We start from the raw sequence: 18664 nt of genomic DNA on the forward strand, positions 1-18664 counted from the left end.
CTCCCTGCACAAACAGCTTAGTATTGGTGCAGTGCAGCCTGCAGAGAGCACCACCCTGCCAAAATAAAGATGAGCTGGGGCCTGTAGTAAAGGAGACGTCTGCCATGGGCGGCCCCTGAGATCTAATCAGAGGGCTTAATATCCCCCACAGCGAGGAGACCTTGGCCCCTCAGCCCCCTCAGCCCTGACACCCCTGACGCTCAACCCGGCTCAGCGCTCTGTTCAGCTCCGCTCTGGCTCCATGGCCAACAAACTCCACAAAGTTCTCTCTCTCTCCCTCTCTCTCTCTCTCTCTCTCTCTCTCTCTCTCTCTCTCTCTCTCTCTCTCTCTCTCTCTCTTTCTCTTTCTCTCTCTCTGTCTCTCCTTCTCGCTCTCTCTCTCGCTCTTATTCTCTTTCATTCTCAGCAGGGAGAGACACAATGGCCAGCCACTGATCCTGTTTGGATGTGGTTTTGGATTATTTCTTCCCCGTTTCTCTATGTCCTCATTTTAACCCTCTAGGAGGACATGTCTCTCTTCCTCCTCTAAATGGGCATTGCAATAGCATTTTTCATATGTGACTCATGCTGCCAAATGCCAATACAATGTCCCTCCATTGCCCGTCTCAGCTTATCCCTTCATTACTAGTTGCATGCTAATTTGACGAACGATGATGAAGGCAAAACAAAGCGTCTAAATTGCAACTCTCACCGCTAATTAAACGATTACCACAGTTTATATCAGCAAACTCTGAAGTTTAGTGATCCCAAGCTTTTAAAGATGTCAAAAGTGAATTGTATAAATTAGCTAAAAAAAGGTTGTGGAGCTTTCATTTACATCTTTGCTTTAGTCTAGCCAGAATTTATTGGTCTTACAGGAGGCTTGAAGGTGCCATTACTGCATTTTAGGCACTGGCACTCAAGCACTCTGGCTGTGAATATAATTTGATAAATGCACAGCTGATTAAATGTGTCTCTTACTGGAACTGGACCAGATACACGTGTAAACAGGGAGAAACAGCTATCATGACATCTCAGTTGTGTTTAGCCCTATTGTACAGTATTTGAAGGCCCCCCAAGTCTCAAATCCATTTTTATTTTTGCTGTATTGACTTTTTTCTCCTCTAGCCAAAGACATAATGAAGGCTTCCTGCAGCTGCTGTGACCTGCTTCTGTACAGTATATGCAGATAAAACACAGCTAAAGAAAATTGTTAATATTGTTTATCAGTGCTTTTTTTTTTTCTTTCCGAGCATTTATTCCCCACAAGGAAAATTGTCATAGTTTTTGGAGCATAACAAATATGCATGATAGCCGAGGCCTTAACCTTGAGCTGAAATGTTTTGTAACGGACTGCGAAACCAGCCATCTATCTGCAATTATGTTTGTCTTCATATTGCTGTGGTCATTAGTTTCAGAAATGGACCATGGAGTTGTTGTTTGTTCATTAGAGGAGGTTTGTTCATTTCTGGTTAACAGGCTGCCATGTTCCAGAGACAGCTGTCACCCAGGCATTAGCAGTCTGAAAGCATCACCACAGTGTGTCTACTTTGGATCTAAACTTTTATTTCCCAGGTCAGGAGTGTGACATTCAATGAAGCCGAGTGCGTCTCAAGTGTACACAGCTCAATAATTAATAACCGCTCTCCCAGGTGAACCCAAATTGGGACACGTTAATGTTGCAGAGCCCCGCCACAGGGCTGCTGCGACCCCAAAGCCATCTCCAACAGACACCTCACCTTTTGTGGCTGTGCTTTTTTTCCCCCCCTCCCTCTCCTTGTGGCCCCATGGTGCACGCATTAGAAGAAAAGTTATTTTGAGCTGTAAGAAATTCAAATGAAGCCCCCACATGCTAACTTTTCCAGAGCATCTAGACCTTTGAGATTAGACAGCCATCCTTAAAGCACAAGGGTCTGGGATAACAAACGGCATGTTTGAAGTGCTCCTTGGAGAGTGCAGAGACACACACACACACACACACACATACACACACACACCCTTAGACACCCACACATGCAAGACACATGCACTCAAGACGCACACAATTGCATCCCCTTAGCTTTCAAGCGTGGACTATGGCTTAATTAAAGCACAAATGCATGGTATATGTTTTAAGTGCCAGCGAGTTGTGTGTTTATATGATGGTGAATGCAGTCTGGGTCTGCATGAATAAGTAGTGCAACACCATGAATATTTATATTGTCAATATAATTAGCGATGTAGACTAATGGAGGCCATGTTTTGCACTTGAAGCCATGCCAAATTTTTGTGGTTGTTTATTTTCTGGCTTGTTGTCCCCACAGTAGAGCTAAATAAAGAGCATCATTATTCCCAAAACATTATGCATTCGCTAGCTCTAGTGCCATGAATATGACCACTCTAGTTTCACTTTTAACATCTATATTGTTCTCCTTTTTTTCAATTATACATTTCATAACAACGTTTTTTTTCTATTGTTGATAGTGCACTCATTTGTTTGTAATTAAGTAATTGTCCTTGCCATTTGACATAGTCTTTCTTCAGTATTTATTCAGGCAGATGCAATGTCGATGTTGCCTTTGTTCCCTCAATGCAGGCAATAAGGCCCGACTCTAATTTACCACAGAAGAGGAGAAAGAGCAGAAGCATCTTACAGTGACATTTTTTTTTTTTTTTTGGAAACACAACACTTGGAAAGGCTGTAAAATTTGTACTAACATTTATGAATTTCCTCTCCGTCCCTGTGTCTCCTTTTCCCTGCATGTGAACAGTGTTTGTCCAGGCCAATAAGCTCCAGCAGCACATCTTCTCTGCCCACGGCCAGGAGGATAAGATCTACGACTGCTCGCAGTGCCCACAGAAGTTCTTCTTCCAGACAGAGTTACAGGTGAGCCTCGGGGGTTGGTGGAGCAAAAAAAATAAAAAATAAAAAATTGGGGGGGGGGGCACTAGCAGAAACTGCGACCGCTAATCACACATGACAGCTTAACAAACACTAAACACTGCTCACTGCTCACTCCAGCCATCCCCTCCTATCCCGGCTGGGGTGAGAGACTCAGAAGGAATTATTTCAGACCGTTTCCAAAACTCATTTGTGATGTGCAGATATGATTTGATTTGCTTATTAGACCAGCAGAGCACTAAAATATCTGGAATTAGAGGATTAGTGGAATGTTCGTTTTTGAAGCTGTAATTACATACAGTGCAGAGGCAAAAACACGGTTGAGTCAATATGCCTGCATCTCCCCTCCTAATCACAGAGGAGGCCTCATGGCTAAATATGAGCTTTGTCCTCTGGGAGACCGTATCTGCCCTTCAACAAAGTTAGTAGTTGGACTTATGAACTCGCAATGTTAGAGAGATAATCCATTTTCTAGCAATCTTTTTCTGCGGTCCTTGGAGAACCTGAAAAAATGAAACAGACCTTATTATATTATTTCACTGTGGTGGTGTTTTCAAGCAGCTCTGTTTTGTTTTGGGGATTCTCTACCGTACACATGGCACACTTCTCATATCCAGATCTTTTTCTATTACCTTTTGAAAGTACATCATTAAAATATGAGTAGTCTGTAACCATCGTGTTCAATCCAATCACTGAAATTATTCTTAATTTGCCTAAAGCACAGAGAGAAACGAATAGCTCCTGACCACGTCTTCCAAGTACAGCTATCTGAAACTTGGATTAGCAGCACTATGTATTAGCAGGTAGCCAGAGGAAGTACCCAGGGCTTGGCTGCCTATTGATCGGCAACGATTTTCATATTGAGATTCAGGTTGTAAACACAGAGGCGTGTGTCTGCCAGGAGGAAGGTGAATGTGATCATTATCTGCTGGTCATTTGAGCACCGCAACCATGAATAAAACACGTCCTGATCCGCCAACATGCAACTCCAACACAGAGAAGGTTATTTAACAAGCCTCGCGCTCCACCAGACTGCCAACGTGGAGTCTTTTCATTCATGCCAAGGCCTCCTATTTATCACAATTTCATCCCTCATTGGTACGAGTGTTCTCTATATAGCAAGGGTTGTTGCAGGTACCTGTAAACAATCTCAAATAACCTGGGGATGTTTTCCTACTTTTTTTGTTTGACATTTTTTGGAATGAAGTGATCTCCACCTCCCGCAGGTGTTGTTTCATGCATGATTATATTGTTTTACACTCTGTGTGAAGAGACAAGAGCAGAACATGAAAGACCTATGGCACTTTGTTGTGAAACAGGGGGTTATGAAAGGAGAGCAGGAGCGAGCTTGGGGGATAAGACGATCATTATGCTCAACCTGTGCCATGCTCTAAAGGCAGTCCCATGTGAATGCATGCTCACACTCTCTCCTAGTACTTCATAGTACATATAGAGTACAAGTACATATGCGGTTTCTTGTCACATCCACAGAAAAATCCTGATTTCTACTGTGACCAGAGCAAAGCTATTTTAGGTTTTGGGTTTTTTCAAAGGTCCATCTTTATTTTAGGATGCAACTCCTGAACCTAGTAATGTCAGATTTGCCTTTTTTTTATATCTATAGTTAAAGTCTTCAACAAACAGTGCAGGTTGGAGTCTTGTTTTTAAGTTGTTGTTTGTTTGCGGTTGCCATTTCCCATGCATCACACTTCAAAATGTCTCACTGACACGGGGCAGTCGTTTGTCAGTCTGTCTGAAGTGGAGCTGTCTTCCAGCAGCGAGAGAAGTGGAAGCTCTCTCACTTTGCTGGGTCTTGAGTTTGGAGTTTCTCCCTATTTCTCCCTGACACTCTGGCCCGCTCGCCGGCTGCCTGGGCTCCTCATCTCTCACAGTAGTCGGAGGGGTCAAAGGGCCAGTGCAAGCTGGGAGAAGGAGCGGCGAGAGGGAGAGCTGCCACGGCAGGTAAAGGGAAGCAGGAACGATATTTTATTAATTTGCTGCTGAGATCCTGAAACAGACCAAAGGCTGTGACAGGTATCCAGTGCACCGCTCCACATCCTCCCCCACCGCCTCCCCCCGTGAACTCTACCCTGCGAGGGGCTAGCCAATTTTCGCCAGCCTGTCGAGATGGATGATGGGAGAGCATCCGTCTAATCAGCCCTCCCAGGACCCCCCGCCCAGCCGCCCCCCTCAGACCAGCCAGATTGACTGACTCCTGGGCCTGTGTGCCCCAGAATCCAGATTCCAAAGGAGAATAATCTCTCCTGCTCTCCCTCTCTCTCCCTCCATTTCTCTCTTTCCTCTTTCTTTCACAGACAAAATAAAAAATAAAAAAAAAGCACTGAGATGCATAGACCACCATTCTCCTCAACACTCTCCAGAGGACTCCCCTCCACTATCACACACACACACACACACACACACACTCACACAGCCTCCACCCTGCGCATCCCTCTCCCTCACCCTATTAAAATATGGAGCAAAGTCTAGATATTTCATGAGGTGCTGATGGGGAGGGCAAGTGGGCTGGCTCTGCAGTGCTCTCTCTGACCCTCAACTGCTGCCCACCCCTTCAGCAACTACAAGGCAAAGCTTCACTATATACTCTCACCCAAATAAAACCCACCATCCCCTCATTTTAAAAGCAGCTGTCCCCTTGTGAGGGGAAAAAAAATGTCCCTGGGTTCTTGCGAAGGCCACATTTCAATGTGAAACTTGATAATAAACTTCCTCTTCCCTTTGCGTTGGCTTCAGATATAGTAGCTTTTCACATTGCAGAAGGAACTGAGCCACTGACAATGCTTCTAGGCTGGATTAATTAACCAGATTCATTAACTGATGGATGCACAGTATTAGCCACAGCTTAAATCTGACATTTCTCTGAGCGCAGTTCATTTGTGAGGAAACGCACAAGTTCGGCTCCTCCAGCGACGCGTTGTACTGGAGAGCTGCAATAGGAGGCTTCTCTCCCAATGATCCCATTTCCTCCAAAGACGAGACAATGAGATTGAAGTTACACAACAGTGAAGATGACATTTTCTGTGTGAGATTCCCTTGTTCCTTTTAAGCTGGGCTGTCTTTTATTCCCTCCATCCTCCAATTTCATTATCATTCCTTGGAAGTGACATGAGATTGTAAGTCATGTGTTAAGTCGTGCCGCGATCGACGGAGGAGTGGAAGGACTGGGGTACTGTATGACTTCTCCCTCTCGTCAGACGCCCGCAGGACACGTACCTTAATTGGAGTGTCTTTTAAAAGGATTCCTTCAAAGACAATCCAAAGCTCCCTGGCCTTAATGAGTGCTGAAAGTGACAAGAGCACATCTGCATCATGTTCTACTTCCCCACACAAATGAGATTCTCCTCTCCCTGTGTGATAGCCATTATTGCCAAGCTGTGACCAATTCCACTGTTTTAATTAAGCATATTTATAGGCTTCACGGTCACCAGGTCAGTGTAAACAGCTTTGCATGTCGTAACATCGGTCCAGACAGAGGATAGCAAGAAATGGACAGTCTGAGAGGAAGGATCGAGGACGAGAGAGAGAAAGAGCAATAGAGGAAACAAGTGCAGGAAATGGGTTAAACGTATCCACAGAAATCAGTGAAATGCATGCATATAATGTTATTATAATCGTATTATAATGCAAGGAATTGCTAAAGTTTATTCTATTCTATATCTTCAATATAAAGACCTAAATCCCCAGAAGTTTTTCTTTCTTTTTTTTTTTCTTTTTTCTTTTTACTGAATTTTAAAATATGCCCCCGAAAACGCCCCAACTGCCCCGTGTCCCAAACGTGTCGTACAAAAGCAAAGCTTCGCTTGTTTGTCCCTAAGTGGCTCTCAAACACCCCATTTCCTCTGAATATCTTGATCTGCCAAGTGTGACAGCTCTTCATGCTTTTGAAAGTTGTATATATATTTATTTCCTTTTATATGACAACTTGTTTTTTTCTTCATCACCCCAGGTGCTCAGATTTCTGTCACCATTTCAAAAAGTTGCGCTACAAAATAAAAGAACAGTGAATTAGAAAGAAAAAAAAAACGGCTGCTTGTGAGGCAACATCATTAATATTTAAGCTTATTTATAATTATGTGCAACACTGTACACACACTGCTTCGCACTGTAAATGGGGACATAAACACCCTTAGATGACTAGTGATGTATCACAATAGTAGTGTTCTAGTTTTGTAGGTGGATCAGAATTAGACAGCATGACAGACCTAATGATCCTGGGAGGATATTCTCTCTCTCTGTGTGCGTGCGCGTGTGTGTGAAAATGTGTTTGTGTGTACACATCTGTGTGCGTGCTGTATGTATTTGTCTTTGTCTCTGTCTCTCCCAGGGTCTGATATGTGCATGCAAACACATTGTCTGGAGGGAGACATGACAAAAACTCCCAGAAGCCTTTGAGCTGTTCTTTTTTTTCTTTTTCCTCTGTTTCACCACTGGGGAAAGTTAAATCCAAACAAAGAGTAGGCGCTTGGTGTACAGTGCTAGAATCCATCACTGGATCTCTCCCTGAAACATGTCTCCTTTACTTTTCTTAGTTGACTTTTCCTGCAACTTTGATAAAAACCATTTTAAGGGCTTCTCAGGAAATTCACTACAGGTTTAATTTACTGCCTGTAGTGAATTGATTTTCAAGTGTCTCTTATGCTGTTGATGTTAACAAAATGCAGCAGGGGCCAAAATAAACAGCATTAGAACAATTATTCCCTCTCGAATTTTCATATTCACACATCGCAACACCAAAGTAATTTAACTCTTCAGTTTTGGAAAAGGCTGCTGAATGACACCAATTGTGGGACAATTAAAAGCTAATTTTCTGAATCGCTCCTCCATTTCAGTGGGAAAACATGAGCGTGCAGTTCAGCTCTTGCTTTCTCACAGATGTGTGGAAATGCAGGAGAGAAAATTTAGTCCTCAAAACTATCCGCATTTGTGAAGTGGCACACGAAAGGGAGGGGGGTCGAATGCTCTGTAGCATCCCTAGTCAAAGTCTGTCCCTGACTGAAGTGGTTAAATGTGAGAGTAATTGTGTTTTGTTTCTGGGACTGACATGTGGAACCCCATGGACCCCATCTCCCTCCCAGTGACAGGCAGAGATCCTCCCACCTCGCTCTGTCTAATTAGAGGATGTAGCCCAGGGCTCATGTCCCAGGAAGACCCATCCCCCTCCCAAGATGGCTCCCCAAAGAAAGCCCTTAATTGGGTTCTTTAGTCATAGTCTTCATTTTGGCTGGAAAGGCATCTGTGTGTTGCTATCACCTCAGAATACAGTTTGTATCGCTCTCTTGTGTTTTTTTTCTTCCTTTCTTTTCTCTCCCTCTCGCTGGCCCTCTCTCTATTGCTTTCCCTCTCTCCCTCCTCCCCCCGTCTCCCACTCTCTCCTCACTTAATGAGGCCCCATAATAACACAGCAGTTGTGCAGTTGTTTTGCTACCTCAGTCAAACAGCGGGATCACTGCATAGTGTGTTTCTAGTACCATTCACTTGTCTACTTAGACAAGGTAATGAGTATCATTTGGAGCTACAAAACACTAGCCCTCAAAAAAGGGTGGTCCGTCATCTCCGGTTACACCTCAGAAGTACTCGGTCGGGGTAGTTAGACATCTAATCAAAGCATTTCAAGCATTATGGATTTATTATATATTTTTTTTACACGCATTCAGTGTGAATATGAGCGGACGTGAAATGACACACGTGGAAGACATTGAAAACTATTGCTGTTGTCAACTCCGCCATTGCCTAGTTCTGTTACTGTATGACCATGACTCCCCGGGCACCTCACTTCAAACAAGACAGTCTGTTACCAAGGAGACAGGGCCGGTTGTGGCACAACAGTGTTTGGGGTCAACCCTCCCTACGGCCTGATAAGTGATGACTGTGGAGAATGCCAACTGCTGTATTATTTATTTATTTGATTGTGTTCTTCATTGGCTAAACTAGCCAGCAGTAAGCCTGGCCTGAGGTCAAAGCAGGAAAGGATTACTCCCTCAGTGGACTGGTCAACAGTAGGGAATGCACAAAGGGAGGATTGAGTCAATACTGGACCGAGTTCAACACACCATTAAAAATCAAGGCAGAATGTAGCCCTCTTGTCTTTCACCGCAGCAGTTTTGAACAATAAGAAAAACACTTCACATGTTGGCGGGATTTTCACAAAATAACCCAACTCGCAGCGGAGTCATTACTGATGGAAGTCAATTGTTCATCTTTCAATCATTAAATATCCAAGTGATTTCCTTACTTAAAGTCACCCTGCAGTTTGGAGCCCTCGAAGAAAGACCACAGGTTCTTTGTTTTAGTATCATTAGGTGACGTTCTCTGGCGCGTTAATTAAATTCCTGAGTGATGACTACGGGTATGCACAGGTCTCAGTGGTTTTGTGCACACTCCCCATGCTCCAGATGCAGCTACGCAGACTTACTGTATGTCAGCCATGCAGGGTAAGAGCGAAACTCGGGACTGACTGATAAGACCTTTAATCAGAGCTTAGAGGGGGATGTTTACAAATTTGACTCCTTCCTTCAAATTTTGATTATAGATAAACTAAATAAGACACTTTTAGCTGCAGGGGTTAAAATGAATGTGCTTAACTCTTCTAATTAAATTGTTTCACTAATGAGTAATCTTTACTGTAAGTAACACTCACTTGACTCACTCATGCATTACCGACTGGCATGTCAACAGACATAGCTATTAGATTTGACATTTTGTTATAAGTTTTCCTTTTGTTAGAGCTTCCTTTCTCAGTACTGAAAAATTTACGATCACAATATTCCCAGCAAATACCCCAAACTGTCCTTAACCGGGACATTTACAGTATTATTGCTATCTTAGATGCTATTGTGACTTTTTGCTCCCACTCAGACTGTTTTATTTCAAGTTGTGTACGTGTTTTAAATCACAGAATGAACCATTGTAAATAACTGTGTCATAATCAGCTCTATAGTTGCAGTTCTTCCTGTCTTACTGTTGGCTTTTTTTATTTCATGTAACACATTAATTACACTTCAGGGTAAAGACAGTTTTATTTTACACTGTGCAAGTTTATAACTTATCATAATGAGCGTGAGTTCAGTTATCTTTTATGTGTTGCAGTTTTTACTTTATTGGACTTCGATCAGGAATCCTGAAATAAAACAAACATTGTCATAAAAACATGTAATTACAGCATTTTCACCTGCATTTGTAGCTTTGTATACGTGTGTGCATTTATTTATCCTTTAATTAATGTTAGTTCATACACTAATACCAATTAGGAACATTTCTATGCAGTAAACATAATACATAATCAGCTATAGATTGGCATAATTCAAAGATATAGCACATCAAACTTGAGGGCTACATAATGCGACAGACTGTGGTAAGTTCACTTGTTTAAAATGCATACTGCTCTGTTTTTTCGAGAATCCTTGAAAAGGCCATGGCTTAAAAAGCTGTTATTGCTCACTCAGCTCCTTAACCACTCAATAAAGCCTGGGTTTAATGTTACATACTGGATAACACCAGGTGTGAGAGGAGAGAAGCAGACACAATGTACTTAGCATGTGCACTGCAGGTATTAACATTACGCTAATCAAACATTGTTAGCGTTGCGATTAAGCTTTACATCCTCTCTCTGTGATGTTGGACAATGTGAAGATTGTCTTTAATACACCGAGATCAGATGAAAGAGCGAGTGAGTCTGCTAGTCCACCAGTCTTCCTCTGTAGAGCTGATGTAAGAGATGCACCTCTGTTGCCTCACTGGAGACCGGGTGCTATCGATGGAGACCAGAGCAATGGGGAACAACATAAAGAATGATTAGTTAATAAATCAACTCCCCAGCCTACTTGCACTTTCCCACTCTCTGCTCTTCCCCAATCATTCCCCATTTTTTTCTCACCCTCTCCCTGTCTGTAGCGGCGTTAAATTCCTAAGACATATTGCACCTGTTTGCATGGGTACACAAGACCCCTGCCGGGTGTTCTCCCTCCTCTTCCACTACCCCTGAGGGCGTTGCAGTAGGGTGATGTAATCAGATGAAAGTGGTGGTTTAATGGTGGCACAGAGCCGGTGAGAGAACAGGAGAGGAGGAAGAGGCTCGCTCCGAGCCAATGCAGCCAGTCTTCATAAGGGAGAAGCGGGTGCGCATTATTGATCAGAGCAAAATTTAATTTAGTGGAGAATTGACTGCTATGGTTTACCTGAATACTGCTGCTAACTGGGCCCTGCAGCAGGCCTGTGTGGCCAGCAGGTGGTTGAAAGGATCGAGGAGGAGATTAAGGGTTGGATAGAAGGAAAGGAAATGGATGATAAGGGGAATGGCAGAGTTTCAGGGGGAATAGGATGGCATTGAAGGAGGGAGTTAGGATGAGAGCTAAAAGGCTTAATGGAGGGCATCTAATCCTAAATTGCAGTGATTCTGGTGTGACACCATTAGTGACGTCCTCCTAGATGGAGCGCTGGACATATTGGACAATTTTGTGAGTAAGGTGTGAATTGTGTGTTTCACATCTAATTTGATATTTGTGGTTGCATACTGTAGGTATTTAACTTATCCAGCGCTGGTGCAGAGCTACTTGAAGAATTTGACAAGGATGAAGATTGGAAAGTGCATTTGCACCCTCCCTCCCATCTCCCTCCCTTCCACCCTCTGTACTCATACACAGAACAGTTTATAGCTACTCTGTGGAGTTCACTATCCACAGAGATAAAGGTATCAGTTTCATTTTTCTTTTAACATTTTTTCCCCCTCTTTTCCTCTATTTCCCTTTAGTCTGCATGGCTGCCACAGCCACTGAAGTCGTTTAACACCGTCCTTGAGAAAGCCCTCAGTGAGAAAACTCCTGGCATGTTTAAGGAAAAGGTAGAATGCAGTGTGTGTCAGACAGAGCTGGGACATGCAGGGGGGGGGGGGCATTCCCCAGAGGGGTTATTTTCCCCTCTAATAGCTGTTACGAGCCCTACATTATATCCAAGGAGCTACGTTCCTTTGGGGTCTACAGACACACACACACACACACACACACACACACACACACCTAGACGCACTGGCACACTCACACAAAGGCATGCACACTCAGTTGAGCACAAATTTTCTCTCTCTGTTTCTCTCTCTTCCACATACACACACGCACACAAACACACACGGGCACACACACACACACACTCAGTCCTAGCCGCTTTGCTCTCCCCGTGTCAATATCCTGCCATTTGAAGTCACGTACTGCAGGGGCTTCTGGGAGTCGCCGAGGAGCCAGGCTGACGGGTAATGGGCCGCATTCATTAATAAGGTTGCCGTGCTCCTGTCCCTTCTCTGCAACGCCAAGGATGTCTTCACCGGGGGGTAGGGGGTTGGTGGAGTGTGAGGTGGGGGGAGGAGGTGAGGTGGGGAGAGAGAGAGAGAGGGAGAAAGAGAGAGAGAAAGAGCGTCCCGTGGGGAGTCTCCTCCCAGACTCACTTAAAGGAGCTTTATTTCAGCAAGAGAGGAGAGAGGAAGGCAGAGGAGCTGTCCGGGGCCACCTCTTTAAAAAAGGGAGAGCAGGGCCCAGGCGAGCCACGCTAACCCTTACAGGGGTCACACTGCTGCTCCCCGTCAAACAGCTTATTACCCCACCTGTCGGGAAGTAATCGCCCTAGCTGAAAGGAAAGCTGTCGAGGTGTTTAAATGCTTTATATGGAAGCAGCCGAAAGGGTAAAGAGGGAAGGAATGAATGCAAGGGGGGCTAATAGTCATCTCCTAGCACTGCCCGAGGGACTCTGCACCAACAGCACTGAAGGTGACTGCTTTGCTGAACCTTCTCACTGAGGTTGCAGTAATCATTTTAGGTTGTCTTTGTCTCTCAGTTACATTTCAAAAACTAGCAAAGCAGTGAGAATGTTATTTCACGTGCTTGTTTACTTAATTGTGTACCTTTGTGCTGGACAAAATGTATGTTGTGTGCACTGACGTGTGTGTGTATTTGCTCATGCATGCGTGCTGATGACTCTGTGACAGGTGTGTCTAGTCCATGCCAGTTTAGAGAGTCCAAGGCCGTGTTTTAAACAGAGCGCAGCAAGTGGGGCATGTAGTTTGCATTAAAGGGATTAGCAGTCACTTCAAAAGATGACCTGGATTCAGCCCACCAGGGACACCAGTTACACACCCCCTGGTCCAGACTCCCTTTAAAGAACCTGGCACAGCTGCCCCACTACAACCACTCTCAATGGTCTGTGTGTGTGCCTGCATAAATTTGGGAGATACAGCAAAACAGAGTGATGCTGTCAGCGTGTTATCCCATCATAGCGAATTGTGGACCGTTACATATATACACAAGTGTGGAGGATCAGATCCTTTTAAAAAATACCTCACCGCTATTTCTCAACTTTTTTTTTTTCCTGCAGTGTATTTGCAGCCCATTCAATACATGTAGGTACTAGATAAACAAGACTCCAAGGAAGATATTCCATCAGGTGTGTCAGTGCCTTGTTATGGATTTGTTTCCATGGACACAGCCTTTGATCGGGAGGCAGGATTTCTGAGGAATGGGATGTTATCTATCAGTGGTCTTGTGCCTTTGTGTTAGACCAGGACTTAACAGTCCGTAATCCCACAGCCAACTGCTATTGATCCACAGACAGGTTTGACTCCTGTGTAAGTTAATTGGATCTGGATAATAAAAGCATAATAATGATGATGTTCAAATGTCAAGATAATCAAAAGACAGTGCCTGTCAATCCTAGCATTTTAAATTACTTGTAAGGCGCAACATTAGTGGCCTTGATATGGACGATGAATAATGTCTGTTTAATGAAAGGCAAGAAGTGAAAAGGAAAAATGCATCGGTTATATGTGATCATAATGTTTCCCCTGTTTCTTTTTGTGTCCTTGCAGAACCACACGTTGACTCAGCACAGCAGCTAACATGGCAAAGATCAGCTCCGTGGCCAAGAACAAGGACCACATGACGCAGAGAATAATGTCTGACCACCAATTACCGTCAGTGCAGTTTTCCACTGACTGTCTTGCACTGAACTTTCAATTCAGTCACACCACAAGGAACCACGCCACAGCAAGAAAAAAGAAAAGCAAAGAAAAATAAAAGAAAGAGGGGGAAAGAACATAAAAGAACCCTCTCCGTTCTTTACTGACCATTATTTCAAAAGTAAAGAAAAAGCCAACTTGTTTGTACATAGAATTCTTCATGTGTTGCTTAACTACAGCTATATTGCAATCTTATACAGTATTTGCCAATGTACAGTTCAAGATGTTTGTCCAAAAAAGAGAAGGGAAAAAAAAAAGATCAATGACATTGTCAATCAGACCAGATGGGACTCAACCAGTTGTGTAAAGGAGAAACAGGGTGCCACTGAGAGTGTAGGAAACTGTAGGAATCCGCAAGTGTTGTCAGGAGGACTCTTTTCATCAGCGCCACTCCTACTGCGCAGTATGTCACTCTGTATCCTGACATGGTCAATCATTATGGGATAGAAAAGCTTGATTCACCAGCATAGGCTGAGATCTTGTCTGTGTGTCTGTCGTAACATGGCTACCAGAGGACCAGCTGAGAACAGCGGTGCGACTAATCTGCACTGCCTGCGCTGGGGTTCAGATGAAAAAGGGGGGGGGGGGAGAAACAACACAGAGAACAGAAAAACAGGACAGGATGCTGATATATGCAAACGCAGTGACACAGATTTGGAAAAGGCTAGTTCCTCTGGTTGGCTCGTGAACAGAAGTTCCCATGTGGCTCTCAGAGCATGGGGAAATCTCCAGCCCACTGACTCAACCTGTACATTTCTGTTGTTAATGTTTACTGCTCTTTGAAGCCTGGAGATTACTGGAATTTTTTTTTTTTGTTGTTATCGCTACATATTTTTTTTTCAATGGGGGAGTAAACCCATTTGGATTTGGGGTCATGAAGATTGAACGCAATTTCAGTCTCTCTCGGGGATATACCGTAGTTACAAAACTCCCTGGCTCTCCTGGAGAGTGCCCGAGTACTCTTCTTGTTTCTCTGCAGTATCCCATTGCTCTCTGCTCAAGCTGGAAGCCACTGTGGCATCATACAAAACTTTAAACCATTCTGTTATGTAAATGTTTTGCATTCATTGAACCTGAGATGCACTTTTGTATGAAACTTTAATGTTTTGACATTTTGATTGAGAATTGTTCGTACACAGTTTACAGGAAATCACCATCTCCTGCAGCTAATGGACAGTTATCTCCAATGTTATTAAAATGTATTGTACAAATATGGAGTTCTGTATTTGGCAGACCTCGTTTTTTTTTGTGTTGCACATGTGATGGAAATATTAAAAACTGTATGAGGAAATGGCTTCCATGTTCCTTCATTATCTATCTAGAAAGCGTGCGTGTGTCTGTGCGTTAATGTGTGTGTCTGCATATACAATTAACCCATCAGACAAGACCTATGACAGCATGAACGCGATCATCATCAAAAGCTTACACTGCTTTTTTTTTTCTTTCATTGTATCAAATTGCATCCTATTTTTCCTCACTCCCTCGTGGCTCTCACTAACGAACATCTGAGCATCTTAAGGGAGGTCTGTGTTATTAATGACTCCATTACCCATCACCCTGTGCGGTCCCATTCTACACACCCTTGCGCTAGGTCTATTTAGGGAGCCTCCAGCACTCCGGGAGACCGAGGAAAAGATTCTTCTGCCTTTGCCGAATGGGACAAAACCCGTGCAACAACATCTGTCTGTCTCAGCAAATGATTCATCAATGGTGACACACGAGCAGCATAACATTTGTTGAAGCTTTCAGTTTTGTTTTGAAAAGGCTCAGCGCTGCAGCTCCTAGCACTGTAACTAGGTTATACTCTGAGTAACAAATGACTGTGAACTAATGCTTCATTTGAAATATAAAGCAGATACTGTAGTTCATTATATCGGAAATTCTGCATACTTTACCAAATGTTGTATGCCTATTCTACATAAGTAAAAATAATAATAGAAGCACAATGATATGCCTACATATATTGTTTTGATCTTTTATGGGCAAAACATATATAAAACCATAAATGTGATCCCTCTGGATAATAATATTAAAGCTCATTTGTCACAAGAAGTGATCACATACAGTGTTTTACAAAAGCAATGTAATTGAGTTTTGTGAAGCTTGTCTTATTGAATTTTCTCATTTCAAGCGTAACATCAAATGTGCATGTTGTCTGTCATCTATTAGCTTTTATTGCATTACTATAACGAGGATCAGATGAGGAATGGGCAGAGTCTCATGCAGTGACAGACTTCCACAATGAAGAACCAACCCCTCGTCCACATCAGAGATGGTACAGCCCAACATTAACTGTCATACTGAATGCAAGCTGGGCATCCATTAAACAACTTTGCTAGCATCTCCCTGTGCCAGGCACTTTTAATAAGCTTCAAGGGCATTTGAACGGGTCCAGAACTTTGCTTTGCCAGAGATGGACTGGCCCACATCATCCATTACATTAAATTGGGTGGCGGCCTCCAGCTCATATTTATGATTTAATTAAATTCACTTGTGAGGCGTATCAGAACCACTACGGCCTCCCTTTTAAAGCCAGCCTAAGCAGCAAAAAACACACACGCACACACACACACGGCTACACACATGAGTGCATACACAAGCGTTGTGTTTCTGACACTCGCCCAAGTGTGAGACTTTGTGGGCGCTTTGGCAGGGGCATTCTCAGGGGTTCATTTAAAGCAATATAATTACACAGCCCCCAAGTATTCTTCTATCAGAAAGCAGCAGAATGGATGGCTTGTTCAGAGATAACTTAGCCTGGCTGATCCTCCACAGTGTCGTCGCCTGAACGTAACCTCAATGCAATTGGAACTCAGTGCTGCTGAGAGCCTGGCCAGTCCTTAGTGAAACTGGGCAGCTGGGCCAGATGTCGGGAGCAGAGCCGGCATTTATGGGGCCCTAAGCAGAATTTGATTCGGCCAAGGGCATAGGTTTGGTCTTAACATTGGGACGCAACAATCCCGCCACCCCTCCAAAACAGAGAGATTGACTTTTTAATGCTGTCAACCAAATGGTTTATTAACATACAAGATCTGAATTTACATTCAGAAATGCCCATATGCAAATGGAATATATGTACATGTGTAAAAATATCAATAAAACATCATCGTATAGTATGGCATAAAAATGTCAAAAAACCTGATTGTATAGTAAGGCATTAAAATGTTAAAGAAAAACATCATAATATATTAAGATATAAAAATGTGGTAAATGCAGGCCATAAAAATGTCATAATACAGTAAAACAACAAAGTATAGTGTGGCATGGAAATGCCAAAGAAACGCCATAGTATAGTATGGCAAAAAATTCAAAAAAAAACTCACAATAAATTAGTTCCTAAAAGGTCATAAAAACGTCATAGTATGGCAAAGCATGAAGCTGCATAGTATAGTAAGGCATAAAAATGCCAAAAAACATAATTCTATAGTATGGCATAAAAATGCAAAAAATGCCATAGTATAGTATGGCCAAGAAGTCAAAAAAAAAAAGATCATGTATTAAGGCATAAAAGGTCATAAAAATGTCACAGTATGGCAAGGCATGCAACTACATAGTATAGTAAGGCATAAAAATGCTGAAAAACGTCATATTATAGTATGGTTAAAAAATGTTAATAAAGGAATATGCAGGTGGAGGACCTTGTGGGAGTTGAACCCATGATGCTCTGAATGAAAGATGACAGTCCTAACCATTGTACCAAAGTTACCCCATTACTGACATTTGGTAATGCAGGACACAAAAATGTGGTGTGGCATGGAAATGCCAAAGAAACGCCATAGTATAGTATGGCAAAAAATTCAAAAAAACATCATCATATATTAAGGCATTAAAGGTCATAAAAACGTCATAGTATGGCAAGGCATGAAGCTGCATAGTATAGTAAGGCATAAAAATGCCAAAAAACATCATTTTATAGTATGGCATAAAAATGCAAAAAACGCCATAGTATAGTATGGCAAAAAATTCAAAAAAACAAGATCATATATGAAGGCATAAAAGGTCATAAAAACATCATAGTATGGCAAAGCACGAAGCTGCATAGTATAGTAAGGCATAAAAATGCCAAAAAACATCATTTTTAGTATGGCATAAAATGCAAAAAACGCCATAGTATAGTATGGCCAAGAAGTCAAAAAAAAAAAAGATCATGTATTAAGGCATAAAAGGTCATAAAAATGTCACAATAACTACATAGTATAGTAAGGCATAAAAATGCTGAAAAACGTCATATTATAGTATGGTTAAAAAATGTTAATAAAAGAATATGCAGGTTGAGGACCTTGTGGGAGTTGAACCCATGACCCTCTGAACGAAAGAGGACAGTCCTAACCATTGTACTAAAGCTACCCCATTACTAACATTTGGTAATGCAGCACAAAAATGTCATTATACAGTAAAACGACACAGTATGGTGGGGCATGGAAATGCCAAAGAAACGCCATAGTATAGTATGGCAAAAAATTCAAAAAAACATCATCATATATTAAGGCATTAAAGGTCATAAAAACGTCATAGTATGGCAAGGCATGAAGCCGCATAGTATAGTAAGGCATAAAAATGCCAAAAAACATCATTTTATAGTATGGCATAAAAATGCAAAAAACGCCATAGTATAGTATGGCAAAAAATTCAAAAAAACATCACAATAAATTAATTCCTAAAAGGTCATAAAAACGTCATAGTATGGCAAGGCATGAAGCTGCATAGTATAGTAAGGCATAAAAATGCCAAAAAACATCATTTTATAGTATGGCATAAAAATGCAAAAAACACCATAGTATAGTATGGCA

At 42.4% G+C, this 18664-nt stretch overlaps 1 protein-coding gene across 4 annotated transcripts in view; it reads left to right on the plus strand.

Annotated features, from left to right (window-relative positions):
• The window catches only part of LOC130178414 (zinc finger protein 521-like), a 91405-nt gene extending 76240 nt beyond the window's left edge, over nt 1-15165 (plus strand). For all 4 annotated transcript variants that reach the window (XM_056390614.1, XM_056390611.1, XM_056390612.1 and 1 more), the window contains 2 exons: nt 2730-2845; nt 13725-15165. In XM_056390614.1, coding sequence (XP_056246589.1) covers nt 2730-2845; nt 13725-13754 — 146 coding nt within the window. In that variant the 3' untranslated portion in view covers nt 13755-15165. The remainder of the gene's footprint in view (nt 1-2729; nt 2846-13724) is intronic.
• Nucleotides 15166-18664: the final 3499 nt, after the last annotated feature.

The sequence above is a fragment of the Seriola aureovittata genome, chromosome 12, assembly GCF_021018895.1.
Source record: "Seriola aureovittata isolate HTS-2021-v1 ecotype China chromosome 12, ASM2101889v1, whole genome shotgun sequence".
Taxonomy (NCBI): Eukaryota; Metazoa; Chordata; class Actinopteri; order Carangiformes; family Carangidae; genus Seriola; species Seriola aureovittata.